Source organism: Apteryx mantelli, chromosome 3, assembly GCF_036417845.1.
Source record: "Apteryx mantelli isolate bAptMan1 chromosome 3, bAptMan1.hap1, whole genome shotgun sequence".
Lineage (NCBI taxonomy): Eukaryota > Metazoa > Chordata > Aves > Apterygiformes > Apterygidae > Apteryx > Apteryx mantelli.
This window is the reverse complement of record NC_089980.1, coordinates 19,996,412-20,021,369: the sequence shown is the minus strand read 5'-3', so window position 1 is coordinate 20,021,369 and position 24,958 is coordinate 19,996,412. Positions and strand designations below refer to the sequence as shown.

General features: G+C 39.3%; 1 protein-coding gene across 1 annotated transcript in view; it reads left to right on the top strand.

Moving 5' to 3' along the window:
* Positions 1-24,958, top strand: part of MRPS5 (mitochondrial ribosomal protein S5) — a 63,076-nt gene that overhangs the window by 7,777 nt on the left and 30,341 nt on the right. The window contains exons 2-5 of the mRNA XM_067292868.1: positions 1,118-1,255; positions 14,174-14,299; positions 14,614-14,847; positions 19,918-19,952. Of these exons, the coding sequence (XP_067148969.1) occupies positions 1,118-1,255; positions 14,174-14,299; positions 14,614-14,847; positions 19,918-19,952 (533 nt within the window). The remainder of the gene's footprint in view (positions 1-1,117; positions 1,256-14,173; positions 14,300-14,613; positions 14,848-19,917; positions 19,953-24,958) is intronic.

Sequence of the window (24,958 nt, the reverse complement as noted above, 5' to 3'; positions counted from 1 at the left end):
TTGATAATAGATGTTAACAGAATAGGACAGAAGTCATACATATGTTTTGCATTTAAAGTCTACTTGAAAAGATTGAATTTAAATGCCTTTCCTTTAGGAAGAAGTAGAATTTTTTTTTTTTTTTGTATTTACAATATAATTTCTGATTAACAAGCTGAATAGTTACTTTCAAAACTAGAGGAGTATATAGCTTTTTTTGGGTTCTTGAGTATGCATACTGTGTGGACTGATTATTTTGTAGGTAGGAAAAATACTGATTTTGGATAACTCATGTTCTTAGTTCTAAAGAAACACCACTCTATGCTGGGCAATAAATGGAAGTATGTATCTTGCTTTCATTGCTGTAGGTAAGCCCCAGTTGTAATATGCTCCTTTTGGCTAATAAAATAGCATATCTGTATGTCTTGAATGATTTTTTTTTTTTAAGCTGTACCACCATGTATGCTGTATTGAAGTAATCTGGTGTGTAGATGACAAGTGCATGTATAACTGGCTAGGTTTATAATAATCAAATCTGCACCAAATCCAGAGGGCCACTGGGCAGGTATTGCTGGAGGTACGTTCTCCCTTTCAGGAGCCCAGAGTGAGCTGGGTTGGCATAACGCAGTATGGTGGGCAGAGCCTCTCGTTTTGAATGTGGAGCTACTCTTTCTGCCTCCTCAAGTACATAACTAAACCAGGCAGTCACCTTTAATTATTTAGGCAAAGATGTTACACTCTTCAGTAGGCTGATTTCAGGTTTGGATTTCACAGTGTGTAGAGTATTTTGTGATGTGTTTATTTATCTCTGTTGATTGTGTTCAGGAGCATTATTGCATGTTTTGCTGCTGAGAGAATATTTCTCCTTTTAGAGGGTGGTTTCTCGCTCTATCAGCTATATGTTAGAAGCCTTCTGGCTTGCTTCTGTTTGTGACATTTTCTATTGCAATATTGTTCCCCCCCTGCTGCAACTTGCTTTGCACTTCAAGACAGAAGGTGTAAATCAAATTCCCTTTAGAAATTAAACTATATGAGTAAATGTTCCCATTTTTTTTTTCCATTGTGTGTATTTGAGGGGAATATTATTTTCAAAATGAAAATATTCTGTATCTTAACACCTCTGTGTCTTCATCCTCAGGGTTTGCTTCTGTGCCAGTGAAAGGGAGTTGCTGTTCCTATTCTAGCCTGGCATGGGCTCTGCAGACACGGTGTTCCATCTCCGTCCCCCGGAGCGTGACAGTAGAGCAATGCAGACAAAGCAGTTTCTTCAATATGTGTAAGTCTCGAGTTGGATTGCAATTAATATCTGAAAAAAACAGAAGAGGGATAGAAAACTTTGCTTTGGACAGACATAGTCATCATGACAATCTATTTATAGTGACTTTTTGTTCCTACTCTAGTTACATATCTCCTAAGCTTACTGTTGTAACTACAGCTATTGACAGAATTGCACGCACAAGGTCAGTTTATTAGCTTTTAATAGCAAGTGAGGCTTCATCTCACAGTGAATACATTTAATATACTTCATTGGGTGGGAGGGGAAAACACCTTCCCCTCGGTCTCTTAGTCCTTTATTGAAAATATAAATTGTATGTTTATTTTCCAAATGCTTTTTGAGCTACAGGCAAGACATACTATTCAAGCTGTGCTGTCTCAAAAATTAACTAATTAAAAAGCAATAAAGGGCCAAACAGAAAGTGTTGACAATGTCCTGCTAATTGTCTGCCCAGCTGCATTATTATCCTCCAGTCCTGAAAGGAATTACACAGATGCTTAACATAATTGAGAAATGATGGCTGTTTAAATTCACACTTGGGACTATGAAGTAAGATAGCTGAGGGGCAGCTGTCCCTAACCTGTGGCAGTTTCCCATGGGGGAAGGGAAGGAGCAGGAGAACATCTCTGGCAGAGGTAACTGCAACAATTTGAGATCACAGCTCTTTGACTTTTTGTAATCCATAGAATACAAGAGCTCTGCTAGATCAGACTTTCAGAACTGACAGTTTTTTCTTATGCTTCTCGATGTCCGGGTAGAAAATACTGTATTTCTTTTCCTTACGTTTTCTAAGGAAGTAGGGCTTAAACAATCACGCTGTCTGTCTGTTCCTCTTTCTTACTCAGTAAACTTTGACCATTTCAAACCAACTTAGGGGTGGAGAGATCTTCAAAAACCAGCAAAGGGCTGCAACATGAACCAGGGACTCTATGCAGGAAAGGTTTTCTAAGCATCCCAACTGCATAAAAAATTCAATTGGAACTTTCTCTTGGGCAGCCAGGCAGTCACAAAATAAGAATCTGTACAAAGCTAAGCACAGTTATTATTTTGTTTATCTTAAATTAAAAGTGTAGCACTGCAAGTCATTGCAATGTGGTTATAATTTGTAGGTTAGATGCTTTCTTAATTATGCCTCTGTTCATATTCATAAAGCCTAGATGAGGTCTGTCTTACCAGGAGTTTTGCCAGCCATCATTTCACTTGTTAAATGACTGCATTCAAAACATTTGCTACAATGACATCCTATTGTTTGACTTAATAACATTTTAAACAAGCTACATTTAGGCAAACTACATAAAACTACTAGCTTATTTAATAACAGCTTGCAAGAATTTAAGTGTACCTCCTTTATGAATCCAGCAGAGATTGTAGCCATCAAATCTGGAAGACTGAGAGTTTTATGTTTCAAAGTGCTGTTCTTCTGACATCAGTTTCTATTATAGAAATCAGTCTATGGTTTTGTTTGTTCTTAAAAAAAAACAAACTCTGGACAAAACAATATGATGCTATCATTTAAAGTGCTGTGCTACTTCACTTTATAAGCTGTTGGAAGGCCATTTTGTTAAAAAGGCAGGTTGCAAAAATGTGTTGGACATAAAAAACTTGGTTCTTAAGAACCATTTTCTGCTTTTCAAAGCAATCAAGCAAGCTGGATAAATAAGAGATCCCACAGGACTGAAGAGAGTAGAGTAATTGTTTTTTCTTTGTTCAATTCATCATGCAGTTCATTTGGAAATGTAAAATTATTCTGTTGATTTCAAGCATGAGCCAACTCTACAGAGTCCCCATACTAATAAGGTAATGATATATGGAGCGTACGATGCTACTCTTTCAGTTATGATTACTCTCAAACTTTTACTGTTTTTTTTCCACTTGGATGCATGCACTGAACAGATATGCTGTTGAGTTAAAAAAGCAGCGGTTTTGTGCGGTTCATATGTAGCTTTCCATTTGTGAACGTAAATTTAAGTATTACAGACCAGGATGTCTTGCCCCAGGTTGTCATGGGGCTGAGGACGTATCACCTGCCTGCCATATTTGTATGGTGTTTTCTGAAGGATATTTGGGAGCACGTGAATCGGAAAGGTTGTTGTCAGAGAACAGGTATATGCTGAAATGGGCCATGGAGAATTGGGCTTTGGAGGTATCTGGAAAGAATATTTAAGTGCTGAGGGTAGCAAACAGAAGCTGCATTTGCGTGAGTGGAAGGTAGGCTGGCTTAGCGCCTGGGGAGAGCAGGTATGTGGGAGACTCCCAATAGCCGATTTCTGTGGAGTATCTTTGGGAGAAGAGGGGGACGTTTAAATGGATGGTGAGGCCGTGGCAAAGCATTGGCTCGATTCTGTGGGTGCCAAGGGGAAGGGGAACTCTGGGGCTTTATCGAACTGACTAGAAGAGGAGCCCTGTGGGGCTGACTTGTTTGCAGAAGGTTTGAGGCCAGTGCTGGTTTTATCTTAGCTGTTAGATGTTTGCTTTTTCGATTTGCAGCGTCTTCTGCCCTTGCAGCTTTTCAGATTCTCTTAGGTACAGTTTTGTGCTCCGTCCCAACGATACAAGTGGTGAGACAATAAAAAGGAAATGGCTTTGCCTTGACAGGCAGAGTCCTTTGACCAAAGAGCTCCAGTGGCGGCTGTTCCTATGCTCCAACTGTATGCATGAAATTGCACCGTCGCAAAGCTTCCTCATGATGGTGTCTGTCAGCAACATTGTCTTCTGCTCATGCTGGCCAGTCCCCTTACTCACAGCTGCATCTCTCCCCTTCTTTTTGCAAGTGCTGCCAGGCTTTTAGTACTTTACTATGATGATTTTTTTTTACTTCTATGAAGCCTTCTTTCTTCTCTAGAAATGCTCTCAAAGCAGTAGGTTGGTTTTATTTTTCCTACCTGGTAATATTTTTGGTGGAAGGCTGAGGGTTTCATAACTGCTCTTCTTGCTAAGCTGCTTTCCCTTCCTTTTTTCCATGCTAGTGTTCTTTGAATAGTTAAAAAAAAAAAATCAAAATTCAAATGAAGTAAGATATTAGCTATATAAATCACATTATGGCACTCATGTTCTCTAGCAGTGGAGTTGTTTCAAAAGTATGGCAACATTAAAAAATGCAGATATGACCGTTTTATATGAAGCAATTTTCAAGTGAAGTGTCAACCAAATGACAGTCCTTCTGACTGAGGAAGGTGACAGTACTTTTCTATCTCATTAGTGAAGGTTTACTTCTCTTCCATCATAGTCTTAAAAATGTTAACAACCTCTTGTTAGGAGGGTCGTCTGTACCTTCAGCTTGACCTTTAAAAGCAGTTTAACTCATTTAAAGAGGAGGAATTGCAATTATCTGGTCCTTCTCCAGTAGCAGCTGGCTACTGCACTCCAATAGAACCGTACACAGGGGTTTGTTCTTGTCCAGTGACATATATCAGTGAGTCTGTAATGAAGTAATTTAAACCGATCTTGTTATCCTAGGCTTAGCTTCTATCCCTCCCTCTCTTCCTCCTCCTACCCACCTACTATGAGAAGCAGTTAGGTTTACAGTCTCCAAAATACTTAAGAGATTTCACATGCTTACTTAGAGATATTATGGAAGGGCCTGATTTTTTCAAACCATATTGAATACCTTCCTTTGAAAAATCTTGCCTCCTTTTCCAGTGTGTCTAAACAGACCCTGGCATGTGCAAATAACGTCTTGCTTGTAGCTGTTTCAGCCCAAATTCTGTCTGAGAGGATAGGGCAGATCTGTTTTCCCTGCCTCTCAGTATATCTACGTGCTTTCATGTGCATGCATACAGGCTGGGAAATCCCACTGATCCAGACTTTCTGTACAGATCCTTAAGCTTCCAATCTTTGACAAGCATTAATTAAAAAAGTGTTGTATACGTTTCATGGAAGAAGTATGTGTCTATGTCTGAGGTATAGCTGAGGCAAATGTGAGGTATGGACCCTGTTTTAATTGGATAGTCACAGATTTGGGTTGAAATATAGGGGCTGTCACTGTCGAAGGCAGCAGAGGCACGCAGACGTGTCCTGAATACTGAAACCATTTGACTTGCTCCCAGACACAATATCAGGCTGTTATGTAGAATTATACCTGTACGAAATAGCTTTGACCCCAATCATCCAAATCCTGCGGTAATACCAAGCAAGCACAATTTCCTCAGCATCTGTTGTATATCCAAGCGTATGTGAGACTAATGAGCTTTTATGTGAAACTGTGATTATATCAAATTTATGCTTTCCCACTTAATGTATTAATTGCATTGATTACTCTTGGAAACAAATGAAAAGGAAGAGCTTAAGTTCTTTGTTGCTAGATGATGTCTCCTATTAGGTTAGAATATGGAGTACAGAAGATGACTGTTTTGCAGAGCTTTTAGACCTAGTTTGTAACAACCAAGGGGAAATCATTTAGGCCAGTCATGTAAAATCATACTGAGGAGAAACATGTGTTGTCTCTGGAGGTTTTGCTTACTGTAAGGAATTGTACTCAGTATAAACCTTTGTGTTTGGGTTATTTATTGGAAACATCACTTTTTACATCACATACTTTTAAATTACATTTTATATTAAATTTTCCCAGTTCTCCTATGTGAGTTTGCTTTGGATAAAATTGTTCATTTTTCTGTCTGGCCTAATTTGAGGATCAGAGTTTAGAAAAAAAAAATCCTTTTTTCCATTTTAAGAGATTATTTTATTAACTGAGTATGACTACACCATATAAACAATTGCTAAATTACCACTAGTCACTGCCAACAATAAAATGTGAACAGTTTTGTTGTTTCAGCATTAACAATGCTATTAAGATCTCCAAATGTAGAACTGCCTTTTTTTTTTTCCCTTTTGCAAGGGGGATGTCTGTGTGCGCATGTGTTGAAGAATAGCTGGTTTATTGTTTTTAGTCAGGAGAAGGAGAATGAATATAAAATGCCTTAAAGTTAATAGTGCTGATGGATGGAGTTGTTTCTTCTGGTTTTGATTTGCGACTGCGCAGTACATCTTTGGTGAAGTCATCTCAGGCAAGCAGCCGCTGGTTTTTTTGTTTTGTTTTGAGGAAGTGAACCAGACCAAGGGTGTTGAGTTTGCAAACCTCACTGAAATCGGCATTCTCCAAATCTGTCTGGTGACACTGACACCATCTTCTTAATACTCTTTAAAATACAAAAAGCTGGAAATGAAAGATTTAAAAGATAGTAGCCTGAACACAGCATGTATTAGCTAAGTTAAGGACCTGTTTTCCTTGTAAGCTGCTATGAAGAAGAAATGCAAGTTCTCAGTTGTTTGTCAGGGTTTACAGCTGTTATTTACAGCTGTTTTGGTTCTTTGTTTCAGTTAACAAGTTTTTATCTATTATTGTTTAGGTTTGTAGCAGGATTTATTCAGGATTTGATTTACGGTTATTCTGAGGAACCCATATCTGTAGCTTTCCACTAACATGTTGCTGAATTGTTGGTTTTAAAGAAATGTAAAATTCTCCTGCAAAATGCACGGTGGCAGCACACTGGAAGTTTGCAGTTATGCAGAGTTATTCATTGTGTAGCAGTATGAATGCATCTTTCGGGATAGTATTTTCCAACTGCAAAGATTTCTTTGTAATTTCAGAATGCAATAGTTTTGTTTCTGGTTGCCCCAAACTTTCCTGTAGGTAGAGCAGACCAATGGATAAGTTATAGAGACATCCTTTGCTTCCAGCAAATTTGCAAACACGCCTAAACAAGGTTTGTTCTGCAATGCACATAATGAGACCTGTGGGGGGGGGGGGGGTTAATGGTATTATTGAACTTATATAAATAAGCAGGTAGCCCTTAGCACTTCAGCAGTGCACAGAGGGTTTTTTTAAAGTTTGCTTGTATAAGAATACCTACAGGAACTAGCACTAACATTAAAAAAAACGAAACAAATAGAAGGCAGAAAGCTTGTTAGTGGATGAGGTTCTTTCCTGTTTCAATATTGTGGAAACCCAGCTAGCAGTAAGAGGGAGAAGTGCTGCTCATGAAAAAGGAAACTGTCAGAAGAGCAGAGGTGTGTTGCTCTTACAGTGAAGATTTTCGGTGGCCACTGTGAAAACAAACTCAATGTGCAGAGCATTTGTCTGTGTCCCCTAATTTCCCTTGGTACCTTTTTTTCATAAATTGGCATATTTGTCTTTTTGTAGCAGCTGTTAAATTGTTAGAAAAACTGCTTTATTATGGAGGTGACTTAGCATGGAAGCTGTGACATAGAATCCAAAGTACTAAACTTAATACATAGAGGTATCTTTGTAGGGACATTTTCTAGACTGGCCCAATTTAAACATTAAAAAAAGTGGCGAGGGATTTGTTTGCTATGTGGCATATTTGCATTATTTGCCATAATGGGCATGTACATAACTTAGAAGGACAGTGTCAGAATGACTAATTTTCTGAGCTCATCAGCACCGTACAAATGTATTAAATGCAAGTACAGCGCCTTCAGGTTTACAGGGATGCCATGGCTCGTGGTAGGGAATTTGTTTACTGATGTAGGTCACCAGAATTAGGAGGTTTATGCATTAATCAGTTCTACAGGAGGGTGTCTGTTACTGGCTGTATCACTTTACCAGAAGTTTGAGAGATTTAATAAGATTTCCAAAGAGCATTTCAGCCATTGCTGTCTTCCATTTTACAAGTGGAAAAGGCATCTGAGCATAGTTCACTCAGGTTTGGAGCTTTGGCAATTAAGAAATACACTTGGTTTTGGAAAAATTGGTGAAAAAATGCTGAAATGTCATTGTGAGCTGTTATTGAAAATAACAGAAATATAGGTTCAAATCCAATGCAAGCTAGATCTGTTCAAAGTTTTGAAAAATTAACTGCTATTGGGTTTTTCAGGCTTCTGAAGAATGTTGTCATTCCTGTAGACCATTCCAGTTAGCTCTGATGAGACAGGGTTACCGTTGTCTTTTCTGGTACGTAAGATCATAAAACCCTTTTTAATTGGGACAGTCCAGCTCTGCCTGCACCTCAGTGATGAGACTGTTGAATAATTTTGTTGCATCGTGTCAGTGCCCTGCATTAAAAATTCCTGTTCAACAGGGTATCAATTTACTGACAGTGAAATTGTCACTGAGAATCTGTGTAATTTTAAAATGGGTGGATTGCTGTGTTCTCATTAATACCAGTATTAGATACTAGCCATATAATCAAAATGGTAGAAGGATTAACTTAGATAATTAAGTTTCTAAAATCTCACCAAATCCTGCTTTAGAAGGATTACTTACTCCTTACTGTTCATGAACACCGGCAAGATGACCTCTCCGGAGGCTTGAACAAATGAACAAACGCTTAAATGTAATTCTCAGTAGTGAAGAATTTGTTTAAAACCTGTCTGGGACACAGACAGACTTTTTGTTGTCTAATGTGTAGTTGCATGATTCTTACCAGAGACACACATCCTTAAAATGTTAGTCAGAGCTGTAGACTTCTGAAAGTAGAACCATATCAAACAACAGAAGAGCGGGAGTGAGTTTGTTTTTAACATCCTCTACAGTGATGACATCTTGTTCTACAACTTGAATCATCTTGGCATCTTGGAGCCACCAAGCTGTACAGTTAGTGACACTATATTTTCTCCAATCTCTTCCTACTTCAGCTATACCTGGAGGCCAGCTCTGAGTATGGGCCCAGCATTTGCTTTTCATACCTGGGCCTTTTCTTAATTGATCCTCAGAGCTGCGGGTTGTGGTGAGGTAGTAGGAGTGCATGTTTTTTCCAGGAATTTAGAGTCCATACTGTTGTTTCAAAGAGGTCTCTCAAAAACAACAGGTATCCAATACAAAAACTATATGATTGTACTACAGTAGCGTCTAAGAGGTTTCTAAGAGTAAATTAAAAATCAAGCGAACTTATAGAGCTTGAGAATGACCTTGGTGATCAGACCAATGTCCGTCTAACCCAGCATCCTGCCTCCAGCAGCAACAGATGCTATGGGAAGAGTGTAAGAATAGGATGAGCATGTAGGAATACTTCCTCAAAAAGTCCTCACAGCCTTCAGTGAGTTGTGACATGGCATTTTGTGCATCTATAGCTCTAGGTGGCTTTTTCATCTGTGAATTTGTTCAGCTGCTTTTGAACCTGCATAAACTTTCTGCCATGAGTGCGTTCTCTTTTCCGGAGGTGGAGAAGCATGTATTCGTTAGAGAAGACAAGGTCAAGGAAATGCTCTCTGCACTTGAGTGTGAAATGTCGGGGTCTGTGATGCTTGGTCCCTGGAGGAGTTGATTCTGAAGCCGCTGACCTGCCTCTGGGAAAATTGTCTGCTTTTGGTCATTAAGCAGCTGAGTCTAGACTGTGTCATTTATCTAAAGCTGAAACTTCATGTGAATGGCAGTAGGATAAATAGGCGGCATATACTCTTTAAAGATGCTGTTTCATATTTCATGTCATGCATGGAGTGTTTTTTCCAAATCCTATTTTTATTTTGGAGGGGAGCGGTTAAAATATCATACCTTCCTAGAATTCATCTGCTAATAAAAATACGTATTCGCAGCCAAAACCTGGAAGTTAATGTTAGCAATTGGAAAGACCTTATAAAGTTTCTTAAGGTAATAGAGATACATAGATGTAATGGCATTCGCGGGCAATAGTGCATTGGAGTAAGCACATTTATTATGACATGTTCATAAATCTTTTTATTATGTCAGTAATATTAATGTCTTTGGATCTCTGCTGCTGTTCTGCTGCAAGACAATTTTGTCATCAGAAAACCTTAAGCAAAAATTGCTTGTAAGTGGAAAATGTCAGCCTCTTTAGCTGTTTTACAAAATTAATCCTTTCTTTCCCTTTTACTTAAATCTACAAGTAATGCTCCCATCAGTTTTCCAACTTACTGTTATTTTTTTATTTTTTTATTTTTTTATTTATTTTTTTTAAGTTTATAGTCTAAGCAAGCCGGGAACTCTCATCTTGCAGGAGGCAAGGAAACCTGCTTTTAATCTCACAGTTTATCAAGACCTTGTATTCCATTTTCTGACATGGTTTATAGCAAGACTTTGTGGTAGTACTTGAGAGTTACTGAGGTATGGTCTAATATTCATCTTCCACTGAAGTAAGCACTAAGACTGTCTGGTTCCAAAAATTGGGGAATAGTATAAAAGTGCACAAAAACAAATCCTTTTCGGAACATTACAGCCATCTTCTATGTAGAAGATAAAACGGAGTGGCGTCATACAAACCTATTATTGGCAGTTGTTGGTGATCAGCTTGCATAAAGCATGCTTTTAACAAAATTGAATAGTGGATTTTTTCCTAGGCCACAGCAATAAAATCTTACACGTCACACAGTGTCTCTTTTTCAGTTAATAGCTATGTGCTGTTTGGTAATTGTCTGGAAACATGCAGTGGCCCTGAACGACTGGGGCTATTTTAGCTGTGGAAGAGTGAACACAGCTTCCCATTTTACTGAGTTGGCGCAAAGGCAGAATAAAGGTAAGACCACAAATCATTATGAGGCTGCATACCTATTGTTCTCTCTTCATTTCAGAGCATCTCTGCAAACGTGAAAAGCGGGATGGAGATACTCATTTCTGTACGGGGTTATATCCTCCATTAACCAGGGTTTGCTCCTGCCTCTGTATATGCTCTCCAATCATCTTGATAGCTGCCAAGTCAGATTGACCTTTCTTATGGTCAGATTTTGATTTTTTTTTCCATTGCTGTGTTGTCTGTCCGTCTTCAGTAATGTCCCCACCATTGTAATCATCTTGACTGCAGCCTATTTCCCTTCCTGTCACTTTGTCTTAAAATCAGTTTGATATCTCCCATCTTACAAAAAACTCTCAGCTTGGTAGCCTGCAGGCTTCTGATGTGTTTCATGAAATTCAACGGATTTCCAAACTCATGATGATATTATTATAGACTGATTAGCTGAACTGCACTTTGGTACCAAATGTGACGTTTTCCTCTGGTTCTAATTTTGTCAGATTTTGTGCGGTGCTTGAGGCCAATACTAGTCTCAGCCTGACCTCGTCTTTGCTGAATCTGTTGGCATTGACTTGTCTCCTTTGGTACAAAGCAATCTCCTTTGTGACTTTTGCTACTTTCCCTGTTTTGAGATTAAGTGATTTTTATCATCTAGATATTTAGAATACAGTTCCAAGTACTGGGTTTGACTGCGTTACCAGCTCAAGAGCTCCCTGTTCTTGCCTCTCAGCTGCTTGTTCCTGCCGCTCTGCAGCCTCCTCGGTATTCAGCAGGACTGCTTGTGAGCCACACAAACTGAAGTGGGTTGGGGAACTGTTCCAGTCTGAAAACAACCCTGCAGAGAAACACATACATGAACCACATCTTTATTGTAATGTCATGTTTCCAGGCAGGAGCATTATCATAAATACACTGAATCTGCTAGTTACACAATGTTTTCTGAAGAAACTAAGAAGCTTAAGTCTGCGTGATCAATCGTCAGCTTTCCAACTCATGCATCAGTCTCACAGTCCACTTTAAAAACGTGAAAAGCTGCATAACTTGATACATCACCTGCCTACCAGTAATTTTTTTTATTAAACTTTAAGGTAGTGTTAAATTAGGGTAATATTCAGAACTTGTATCTATTGTCTACTACCCATTGCAGCTTATGCCTTTTATTAGAAGTAACGTGCTCAGTCAACACCGAAGTTTTTCTGTTTGGTGAATTCTGTGCAGATTCACATTTCTTCGGTGGTGTTTTGGTCCTGCCCAGTCACCACACTGAGCCATGCCCTGGCAAGATCTGAACTCCTTCCTCTTCTATTTCCCATCCTGATGCCTGACAACATTCACTCACCTGTACCTGCTCTCCGGGGAGCAATAAAGCTTTTCCTCCTCTTTCTTCTGGTACTTTTGACATTTAGCACACAGTTATGTCCAGCGGTTCTTTGTAGTCAGCTGGAAACTTTTTTGTGGCTGGCTGCTCAGACACTGGTTTCTAGCCATTTGGTAAAGTTACTGTGTTTTTACCATTAACATCTCAACATTAGCATTCATTTGAGTGTCCAGACAAAGAAAGCATATTTTCAGATAGTTATTTCCTCTGTGCAGGGAATAAAGCCTGCCCAGGAGCAAATATAATTCTTGCATCGCAGCGTGTAAGAAGTGTGATAAATGTCGCTGTTATCTGCAGTCCGCAGACATTTCCACTTGTTTAGCCTGACATGAAATCTGTATTACTCTTTTTGGCTTGCTGTACTATTCCTACAATATATATCATTTGGGTGACTTTTTAGGCCATTCTGCTCTTACTCATCTTGTGGGAATGCTATTTTGTAGCTTCCTGGACTTGTAGTATTGCACGTCTTTCCTTGTCTGCATCCTTTCTAATGTACTGAGCTTTGACTACTTGTTTCACAGTTGTACTTCTCAAATAGGAGTTACATTTATGCGTCCCAGTTTGAAAAGGATTTTTGATGAGAAAGGGGAGCTCACACCTTTGAAAGAGCCACCTAGATACTGTATTCAAACTTAATGAAAAAATAATCTTGGGCAGTTAGCGTTAGCTCTAGAAATCCTGGCCAACTCCAATTTTTCACCTTGCTGTCACCATAGCAGAGCTTCCCCAGCACCAGTCCAGCTGCCAGTCTGCAGGACAGGATCTCTCACGCGGATTCATCTGCCAAGCATGGTGGAATTGTTGCTGAGAAACTGTAGGCATTGAAGTATAGTTATTTTTCTCCCTGGTTAAAAACATTTACGGATGGCTAATTTAGATAAAACAGAATCAGTCCCTAGTCTGAGACAAAGATTGAAATTGTCATAGGAACATTGCCACTGGATGAAGCACACGATAACATCGATCTGCAAATAAAGCGGTGGTTGTGCTTGCCGATTCCATGGTGGCAGCCTTCTTGTCTGCACTACCAGGGTGCAATACTGTCTGTGAAATGTCTTCCTTGCGTCAACAATTCATTTTTGGTTAGTTTTTGTTTACGTTATGAGGAAGTAATGGGAGTGCTGGTGGACACCAAGTTGACCATGAGCCAGCAATGTGCCCTTGTGGCCAAGAAGGCCAATGGTATCCTGGGGTGCATGAGGAAGAGTGTTGCCAGCAGGTCGAGGGAGGTGATCCTCCCCCTCTGCTCAGCCCTGGTGAGGTCACATCTGGAGTACTGTGTCCAGTTCTGGGCTCCCCAGTACAAGAGGGATGTGGCACTACTGGAGAGAGTCCAGCGTAGGGCTGCGAAGATGATTAGGGGACTGGAGCATCTCTTGTATGAGGAAAGGCTGAGAGAGCTGGGACTGCTCAGTCTGGAGAAGAGAAGACTGAGAGGGGATCTTATCAGTGCATATAAGTATCTGAAGGGAGGGTGTCGAGAGGATGGGGCCAGACTCTTTTCAGTGGTGCCCTTCAATAGGACGCAAGGCAACAGGCACAAACTGAAACACAGGAAGCTTCGTCTGAACATGAGGAAAAACTTCTTTCCTGTGAGGGTGACTGAGCACTGGAGCAGGTTGCTCAGGGAGGTTGTGGAGTCTCCATCCTTGGAGATATTCCAGAGCCGTCTGGACACAATCCTGGGCAATGTGCTATAGGTGACCCTGCTCGAGCAGGGGGTTGGACCAGATGATCTCCAGAGGTCCCTGCCAACCTCAGCCATTTCGTGATTCTGTGAAGCCCCCTGTTTCTATCAGCCGGGCAAACAGTAGGGTGAAATTAACTGTTTGCCTTGTTTGCCTTTAAATTGGTTTTGAATATCTTTTTAAAAACCATGCACTCGGCTGGGTGCCTATCTTATTGCAGTCATCATCGGCAGTAGAGGCACATCTGCAGCAGGTGTATGTATGTGTAGTAGGAAATTACTTTCTTAGCAAAGCAGTAGTCCTACAGCTTAGTACCAAATCAGAGCAAAGATCAAGCAAGGGTTAACATTCTGAATTTTTTTGTTCCGCTTCATTTTCCAGTATAAGCTTTACTTGTACATTACTTATGAAAGCTTTCTCATTTCAGTGACAGCTGATGAGCTATGGAAAGGAGCTTTGGCAGAGACTGGTGTGGGAGTAAAGAAAGGAAGAGGAAAGAGAAGGAAGAAGAAGCTAAGGAAGAATCTCAATAGAGGCCAGGAAATCGGTGAAGGTAGATTCATGAATAAGAAGAAATGTCCTGACTTTTTCATTTGTAGTATTTCTTGGTTTTATAAACTGACAAATTGCTGTTAATTTCCATAGTGTCAGAACAGCTTTAGAGGTTTCTGTCTTACTAAAAAAAAAATCCTGATGTGGTTGTTTGATGTGGTTTGTGGTTTTTAAATATAAATTCTGTATCACAGAACGCAGTTTAAATACATGAGCATACTACCCCTTCCATTTTATTGGATTTTCCCAGTGTGCAGAGTTTCAGTCCTAATTTGGAAGAAAATGCATTTTTTTTTCTTTTTTGCTGTTTTCAAGGACGTTCCGGTTTCCTCTGGCCTGGTCTTAATACTCCTGTGATACAAAGTGGGAGAGTCCAGGCAGTTACCCAACGAAAAAAAGAAGAACGAGAGAGAATTCAGTCTGAAATTGTTCAGCAGAGAGATACATGGGAGAAGAGACGAAAAATAAAAATTAAGAGAGAGGGAGGTTGGAGTGGAAAGTGTTGGGGAGGTGTCATTCTGGACCCCCCTGACCCAGGTCCTAATGGAGGTAAGAAGGCTGAATATCTTTCTAGTTTTATTTGATCTTACTGATTAAGGGGCCAGGAGAAAGTAGGATCCGGACTTTTCCTGTGATTGAAAATCCATTTTATATTTCTCTGTTATGCATCTCTATCTGTACCTACTCCCATACATAAACCAAGGCAGCTAAATCCAAGAACAAGCTGTGTTAACACAAGTGAAATTTTTTAAATTACTGCTTAGTTCAATATAGCTGTTAGACTAGTACATTATATTATAGACTACATTATGTTATACTGTATTATAGCTATATTATTATATATTATATATAGTATTATGGGCATATTATTAAATAGACTATATTATGTTACAGACTGTTGTAGGAGTCTTAGAGTATGGAAACATTTTTTTTGTGTTCAACATCAGTGATCTGGAGTATAAAGTGTAGCCATGTTGTTGTATAGTCTTTTAAAGGATCCTGTGAGATAAATGAGCCTTTCTTTTCTAGTTTATTTAATGGAGTATGATTTAAGAATATGTAGTTGGAATGTAGCTAATAGATGTTCATTATTTATATTCTGCCTACCTAAATCTCATAGTGAAACTGGAGGTCCTACATGTAGACTGGAAAGGTAAACTTAACTTTTGTTACAGCGAGTGTTCTTGAGACCACTAGAAATTCTGTGGTAGCTTTGTTTAACATTAGAAAAAACAACCCTTTTCAACTAGTTAAATATGAGAATGAGTTGTTACTCGTACTCAGCTGAAGCAGTTAATGATGCTTGTATTTTTATTGTCATCTTTAGGCATTTATAGTTAAGGGAGATAAGTGAGACAGTTCATATTTTCTAGCACTGTTGTTTTGGGCTTGTTGCAGACTCCAGTCATTTTAATAGTTAAAATAGGTTCATTATTTTCAGAGTTCACTTTGTCTAGTAATACGTTCTCCCAGTGAAAGCTTGGATCTTGGAACATATGTTGCAGCAAGACAAACATAAATGGGGAATTGCATGCGTGGAATCACAATCATATTGGTTTCTGATCTTTTTTTCAGTCACGTTTGCTCCTCAGTCTGCCTGGTACTTTGTTTATGAATTTCTTCCTGTCTGTGAATATTTTCTGGTGATATGCTGTTGGACCTGGATTCAAAATTCCATGTGTGCCTTGTGCCAGGTCATAAGGAAGAGAGAGCATTATCTTTTTAGTGTGAGTTAATGCCGTTGTCGGTGTAGACTGAAGTTTTACTGGCATTTTTTGCAGCTTTCGCTCTTGTAAATTCATGCCCTTGCTACTATCTACTACTCCTCTGTTCCCCCCTTTCCCAGGTTTTCCATTCCTACAGCTTTGTGGCTTACAGGTTTTACGGCTTATGTCACAGTAACATGTGAGTTATGTTGTTTCCCTCAAGACTTATCTTGTGAATTTATGGAGAGCCTGCCTATTGATCTCTTTGGGGAGGTTATTTTGTCTTGAATTTTAAGAACATCCTGCTGTATTTTAATACCAGCATAATACTGAAGTATATAAATGAAAGGTTAGCTAAAGCTGCTCCCTTGCATTTCATTTTATTGACTTGAAAGCCAGCATTTCATGAAAGGCAGTGATAGGAGGATGGACCTGGCAGCCTGTTACTGAGTGGCCCCTGTCTTACAACTGGATAAAGAGATGATTTGAGAAGTTAATAAATTGTTTCAAATTTCCCATAAAGTTGGTGGTGGAATATAGAGAAGGTCCAGATTTCATAGTTCTAGTTCTTTATTTTGAATAAAAGACTATGCTGTTTTTAACTTGAAATGCATTTACAAATAGTTTATTCCATTAAAAGAAGGGGCAGCTGTTGCAAACAACATATATGCCTGTATGAGTTTTACATTCCAGTATTCCCCTTGATTTTGGTATGGCTGATGCTACTGATGTTGGACACTTGCATTAAAGTTGGCAATGCTGGGGCTGTAGTAGTCAGGTCAAGTTCAAACAAAAAGAGGAAAGGGTGCCGCAAGCAAAATACAAAAGTGAAACTGCCAGCTTTTATTTTAAATATGTTTGAGAAACGCAGTTTCTGCTTAGCATGCACTAATTTCCTCTTAATCCATTAGAAATCACAGGGATTTTCAAGTCCCCTATGATTCTGTGAGCATCTTTTTATGCAGAGGAATTAATTAAATGATTTTACAGGGGGGCTGGGACATTGACTATGTGCAAAGCACTGTCAAGGTGATAGAACAAATAGATCCAAAGCCACCAAACCCAATGAATCCTTTTGTCCTGAAACTGTGGCGCTGCTGGATTCCCTGGCGTCAAAGCAAGCCTGAGCTCTGATGGAGGCTCTGCAGTTCAGCCCTTCTTCTCCGGTCAGGCTTCTCTAGTACCAAATAGCGGTTGAGCATATGCTTTGCCTTCCCTTCAGTGCCATTAATATTTTCTAATGAAAACAGGTACAGGAATTTTGTTGGAATCTCATTGCTTTGAGACTTCAACATCTGACAAATTTGGTTGATATTGACCAACATGTTAAAAAAAATTGGGGGACAGACTGTGACTGTCACTCTTTCTGAGGGGCCTTCTCCTGCAACCCCTTTACTTTCTGTGCTAGCTATCAGTGTAGAAAGAACAGTACTCTTCAGTTGGAAATATGATTATTTTTCCCCCAAGTCGACAGTACTCCTTTGAAATTGAAGAGGCTTCAGAGAAGGGACAGGGTGTGTGCTGGCATCTGTACACTCTCCCATGACCTTCCTGTGGACCAACAGGACTCTAAATTGCGGTGTTTGTAATTGTTTTGGAGATGATATGCAAATCATAAGGCAACCCCTGGTAAAGGAATGGGTTGCCAGTTCTCAGCGTTGCGCTGTTTTCAGCTCCCAAGCATTTCTCCAGAACCTCAGTGTGACTATACGAACTAAATACATGTCAAATAATTAATTAACCCTGGTCTTCTATGTAAAGTTGAAATGCTGTAGTTCATGAGGTCAGTTGGAAAAGCCAGAGGATGGAAGGGTCTCATCAATCCTGCGTGTACTGAGATGTTGCATTTCACTCCGTTGCCCAGTGGTTTAAAAGTCAGTGGGTTTTTTGCCACAAGAGCAGTAAAAGGTGACTCCTTGTGTTGCATGTTAAAAAGGTACACGTGGAAAAAGTGTGTGTATTAAAATATAGATGAATAAAAGTGCGCTCTCAATTACACAACAGCAAACCAAGTTATTTGCAATTTATACTGAGGCGTTTGTGTAGTCATCAAGTTTGAAACAGGACCCTGGAGAAAATGCGTTCTTCTGACAGCATTCCTGACCCGCAGCATTTTTGCCTGCTTCTATAAAATGGATGGTGCGCGTTGCCAGGCTTGCTGAAAGCCAAGCCTAAGGGATTTGCTCGCTGTCTTTCCTTACAGAGCGTGCGAGGGTGAAGGCCCACGGATCAGATCTGCCTGGGCTTCTCCCTGTCTGCCTGCTTTCAGCTCTCCCCCTTGAGTTACTGTCCTGGGAGGCAGTGCGCAGTGATGGGATGTCACGCCGTGCCCAGAGCACTGCAGTGGTTTTGCTCTTTCCTCCCCGCAAGGTTGTAAGCCATTTCTGAAATGTCTTATTTCTTTGGAGTCGCTTCTAATGACAAAGCAGAAATGTAATATCTTTCTGCGCAATGGAAAGGATGCAGTTGCCCCTTAGACTTGAGTAACACGCCATACACCTGAACACGGCTCTTATTACTGCTGCGGTGACAAGACTAGAACACAGATGTGCCACGAAAGCAATCTTTATTTTGCAAGGCAAAAAACTTTAACTGTCACTGGACAGAAAAAAATAATGCTATGGTTGTGTTTGATTGATTACAAAGACATTTTTTCCAGCAGCTTTTGAAATTGAAACAGAAGAAATAGTCTCACTCTGAAATTCTTGGTTATTTGAAGCAGCTATGGGTTGGGGGGGGGGGTGTCTCGTTCTGGAATTTCACAGAAATACTACCAAAATATACTTGCAATTTGCTTGAATCCCTATTGATTGTCTAATACAGGCTTCAAAATATTCTAAGTAAAAATGGATAATGTGACCATGAGGGAAGTGACCTCTTCTGGGTTACCTTTTTTTTTTTTAATCATTTACAGCTGTTGATCAGTGTACATGCAATGTTGAGTTTGCTCACAGTCTTAGAGCACGGTTAGGGCAGTTCACCCAAGCCAGCCAGTGAAAACCCAAAATGTTTTGTTATCATAGCATGCTGTGGAAAATTATTTATCATAGCATTTCTGCAGCTGTAGAAAATTGGGAAGAATATCAGGTATGATTTAACAAAAATACTTCAGCGTAAATGCTGAGTTTTGCGGCATTTTCCAAAAGGAAGTTTCAGGTTAAATTCAGAGAGGAGGTGTACCTCATGGCCAAAATATGGGACAGATTCTCAGGACATGTGGGATCTTTATCAGCTCTGCTGTAGTTTTCTGTGTGATGTTCAAGCAAAGGAGTTCAATCTGTATATCTTACTTTACCGTTTAGAAAATTAGAGGTGTTTTTCCTTCCTGGGCACTGCTCTGGTTATTTAGGTTGGACATTCTTTGAATACTGTTTCCCTCTTACTTCTCTGTGTATACAGTACTTAAAAAGATGAGATATTGATTGCGGTTGAAGGTCAGAGTCCCTAATAGAGCACAATGAGCGTGTTTAACAGTTGTCACCTCTTAATTGTAACAAGCAGTATTGTAATTATAACAAGAGCTGTACTAGACTTTCTGGGAAGTTCATCATTTGAACAGGAATTTTTTTAAGTTAGGTTTCTTCACAAATGTTGATTTTTTACAAAAGAAATGAAAAAAAACCCTTATGTTTTATAAATAAGGGCTATATGTTGTTTTCTCACCGACATTCTAAAGGAGAATCAAGGTATGGAGTCACATTACAAAATATATTTGAGATCTTTAAAAAGAAAGCAACTCACTCAAGATACGTATGTTCAAATTCTTCTTACCTTTTCTACTTAATACTGAGGTTAATTTATAAATTGCAGTTATATAAAAATTAAGTCCTTTTTAAATTACACCACCCGCAGGGAGCTGTGCTGATAGATAATTAATACACAGAAATGTAATACCTTATTTTTCTCCCAACAGAGACTTACGAAGATTTTGAAACAAGAGTCATTGAGGTAGGTGTTACAAAAGTGTTCAAGGACTTCAACTAGTTATCACTGTTTTATATTGGTCATGTGCTTTATTAACCAGCCCTTGATAAGTCAGTCTTATAGCAATAGGAATTAGTCCAGTATTCTATTGCAATTGCATCTTCGGTGTTGAGCAAATAATACCAGGACTAATGCAGGTCTTGTTTTCACCCTCATTTCTAAACAGCTGACATTGCATCATCTCACTTCAAAAATAGCTAACAAACAGAACTAATAACTGAGGAAAAGGTGCTGGTGTCTGCTTGTGCTTATATCCAGCATTTTTGTTGTCTCTTACTTTTAGTAAATAAGATCTAATATATTCTGTAAATCCTACTGTCTTATTGTTTGCAAGTAGTAAAGTTGACTCCCATATGCTTATGTCACAAATTTGTTCATGGTTGAACATCGTGGAATTATTCTAGATGCTCTTGAACTTTGTGGTTGGCTGGATGACATCTCATAATGGAAGTGCGGAGTATTTTAAAGAACAGTAAATGCTTTGAAAAGCATTCTGCATGTCCTAAGTATTTAATGAAATCAGTGAATCACCTTAGCAAATGTTAGAAGAATTTAAGTTTTTGCTGGCACTTGATGATAATGGCAAACATTAAAGTGGTACTGGAGTTGGAATTATTGCTTGACTGTAAACTCATTCCATAAACTTACATAGCCAAAATTAGCTTATAAACTCTGTGGACTTTACCAAACTATTTTTGTAATTACAAGGTATTATAAACAAAAGCAATAAGTAATTCTTTTGTAGTAAGTTAAGAAGCTACTGAGGTTTTAAAATATTTAGTCTTCCTTTTCATGACCGAGACAACTCTTCCAATGTGTAACTGGTCGTATACAATCCCTTGACTGGTGTGAAGTGGTATTAGCTGACAACTAAATCCATGCCATTTGAGATGTTTGCTAACTGACAGCAAAATTTCAAGCTGCAGACTAAGGTCCTTAATGCTACCAAAAAAAATTTTTTAGCCGCCCAAATTCTTAGTAGTAATTTCAGCAGAAGCACCCGTAGGAATGGGGTCAGAGAAAACACATTTTTAAGAGAGTCAAAGTGGGTTTTGTTTGGAAAAGAAGATAATCCATTGATAATAGTCAAAGTGGGTTTTGGTTGGAAAACAAGAAATAGATTTTTGGTGGTGAAACATAAGGTGTTGGTATTGCAGGTACATGGACCCTTATTATTTCTCAAGGGAAAAGTCTTTACTGGAGAATGCAACTCATTCCAAAGCAGAACATTAATACTTAGCACTACAGAAGTCCATGCTATCACAAGATATATTTTACCTCTCATTTATCTTTATTTGTTATTTTTCTTATTAGGTTGTTTCTCATTTGAAATACATTAGTTGCTATGGAAACAATGGCACTCGTGTAAGGATTGGTGAGGGGGAATCATGACTTCAGATATAAATTGATTTCTTGTGACTCATTTGCTACCAGTTCAGAATCAGACGATGCACAGCATCCAGAAAGGTGGCAGCTCTGGAAGTGAGAGCAATTTTTGCCCTCTGTCCCTACTTGCTCCCTTCCCTTCTACTTGCATCCTGACTTTAGCGAGACTGGTGGCAGCAGTGGTCAGCTCATTTCCAGCTACATCTGAGTCCACGAGTTTGTGATTTATTTTTTTTAGACAGCTGAACTCTCACAATTTGGTTGTGATTTTTTTTAAATACTTGATGTGTTAAAAGGGCTTGATTTTTGCCAAAACAGTTGAGACATTTGCAAAGAAGACCTTCTAAAGTGTGGCAAATGGACCACTTCCAATTTGGGCCATCAGAAGGCATTAATGAGAAGCTTTGGCTGAGTGTTCCTTATTCAGAGGTATTGCTTTTAATGGTGAAAGAGAAGACACTGGGAGAAGTTCAGTGTTACCTGCAGCAGGTTTCGATAGGCTGAGATCTGAAAGCCATGCTCAGGGCTTCATGCCCTGAAGCCCAGCTCAGCAGCCTGTAGAGCCACGCAGGCGACGTGCCCTCCAAAGCAGGACACCATGCCTGTGAGTCTTCAGGTGAGCTGCCGGCTGGAGGAAGACATCCTGGCAGAGCGTTCTTCAGGGGAGGTTGTCAGAGCACTCTGCAATTCTGGAAATAACTGAAATAGGACCTCACTTTAAGGTGACTCTGCCTAATTGGGCACCCTGGGTGGAAGAACCTGAGCCTCCAGTAACTGCCACTGAACTGTCAGAGACCAAATGAATTCCTAAGGACATTTTACTGAAATTTGCATTGTGCTTTGGTAAATTAAATTCAATCCTGTTATACAAATACTCAGTGGCACAAATCAACCCAGTGGTTTTGTGTTTAAAGTAATTGTATAAACTTGTCACTTTAACGTTCTCTTGCTGTTTACTTAGCAAAAGATGAAATTGCTTATTAGATTTGCGCTCCTCTCAGGGTTATCATCAGAACATTCATTTGCTATTAATATTTAACTACTTCATTATTGAAAAAAAATACATGTTTAGCTGCTTCTTTGAAAAGAGACTCCTTTCATTTCTGATCATGATCTGAGAGCCAAGGTATAGACCTGGATCAATATACATTCTCTGACAGATACATAGCAGGTCTCTTTGCACATATGAATGCTGACGTATGACCCTTTTATCACTGTAAAATAAAGTGGCTATTCATTGAGTTGTTATGCAGATGTATTGTCTCCCTGCTCAGCATCGCTCAGTGGTAAAATGGACTTTCTTTTTGGCTCCACCATGGCATTTAACCTCTTGGTTTTTCTTTCTTTCTTCCTCTCTTGTTTCTATACCTTCTACTGTCAGAAAGTCACTCTCTCTTTTATTTTTTCCTGGTCTGCCTGACAACGTAATTATTGTTGAAATAGTTAAATGCAAGTATTGAAGTGCAGTCGTTGGTAAGTAATTAATATTCTGAGATGAAAGAGGCAGAACTCTTCAAGCCACTGTTTTGGTCAGGAAGGCAAGACTGTATGTATTTTCTCAACTACTGGCACCAGTGGTCCCATTTAACTTTTTTTTATTTTAAACAGCTGAAATGCAGTATCATCTGAGACTTTTCACATGTTCCACTTTAATAAACAAGTGGTTTTTTTCATGGCCGCGATAAAGGAAGCACTGCTACTTTGCATGAGCTGATGTTTGTGTAATATTGGAAATTCAGCTGTAGATTATCTGGTAGGATTAAAGGTGCCAGGCTAAAGAAATGGGTAGAGAGGGAAGGAGGTTCTTTCCTCTTAGTAGTGTGTTAAAAGAAAAGACAGCTTCTCAAGACAGGTTTTAATTTGCTCCGAAGAATATATTACTTAACACATGGAGCATGATTTTTCTGCTTGCATCAGTAGTTGAGATGAAATTTTAGGAGCAATAAATGTACATATATATACAAGTCAAACCCCCCGAAGCCCAGGAAAAAAAATGAAATAGGGTGTTTAGGTGTATTGCTGTGCTGTTTTATCTGCTTGGCAGTTCTCAGTCCAGAATGCTCTTTGTTTTTTCCTTCAGGGGAGCCTCTACCACTTGTTGGGAAACGTTAGTAATCAAGAAAGAGGAAGCTAAATTCCCATCCCAGTGTTACTGATGCAGTCTCTGTCAGGGCAAAATTTTCCTCAAAAGGGTGGGATTTGGAGAACTGTGATAAGTAAAAAGATGCTCAAACCCAGCACTCTGAGAAACATTCATGTCCACTTAGTGCTATCACAGTTTGAAAAACTAGTTTGGAAAGTAATGCCTAATTACAGGATAACTAAAGCAGTAAAATGCAAGTGTGGTCACTTGCAGGAGAGTTTTATGAAATCGAACCATTATGTGCTTGCTGGATCTCTCTTCATGATATGCAGCAGTCCTCTCAAAGGCCTTTGGGGTGACTAAAAGGGCAATAAATATTTCACAGTCATAACCTCTTCTTTGTTTTTAAAATTTTCATGCAGAGATGACACAGCCTGAAAGTAAACAACAATTTGTCACTAAGCGCATGCATCTCTGAAGCTGCCTTTTGATGGTTATGTGAGTGAACTGTGGTTTCAGTCCAGAGAAATTAAACAAGTAGGAGGATTCACTACCCTTTCAGATGTGGCTTTGCCAATCAACAGTAGCAGATAGAAAGTTAGCTTTTAAAAGATACTATTTTGTATTCTGGTATATTTTCAGCAGGCTTTTACAAATTGCAATTTTAAATGGGTAATGGTGACCGTTCATCACATTACTCACCATTACTACAGCTTTGCTTATTAAGCAGTTCTATGAAATATTGCCTGCATTTTTAGCAGTCTCATATTGTACCTGTGTCTTTATGATAAAGGCTGTGTCTGGGAAAGGTATTTGTTCCACTCTGTGTTTGAATCTCGGCTTAGTTTCACTCACAAGCACATCATCTTGTGCTCCCCTGCCAAAGCTCACCAGTGATGCCCTTTTTGGAATCATGTTCCTTCTGTGTCCTATTATATGCTGTTGTGCTGGAACAGCTGTTTTTTCTTCATGCAAAACCTTTTTAAAAACAAATCACTTCTGACAAAACTGGCAAGGAATAACATTTTCTTAATTAGTAGGATGCACTCGAAAACAGTTATTCTGCCTCAAGATTTTGCATTATGGTCAGAGTCAAATCTCATATTGAGATTTTCATCTTTGGGACTGTAACTCTCTTTTTCTGCAGTGCATATCTCTAAGTAAGCTGCAAGTGCCAAACACTGATTCTCATGCAAGACCTTATGTCTTGGTGTATTGTTCTTGGAGCATGGCCAAACACCTCCTATTTTGGAGAAAGGCCTTGGAAAAAGTGAACCAGTTCCTTGACCATAAATCAGAGCTGCTGGCTAAGGAACTGTGAAAGCAAGCAGCACTCGCTTGGTTTGGAGAGAAAGGAAAAGGATGTTCGTTAAATGGGTGGCAGTCAAAGAGAGAAGGAGATGGCCGTGTCCCAGCTCAGAACAGTACCAAATGTGATGAGCAGAAAATCCGACTAGTGGGCAATCCCTTTATATATCAGCTTTTCAGGGCTTATAGCAAC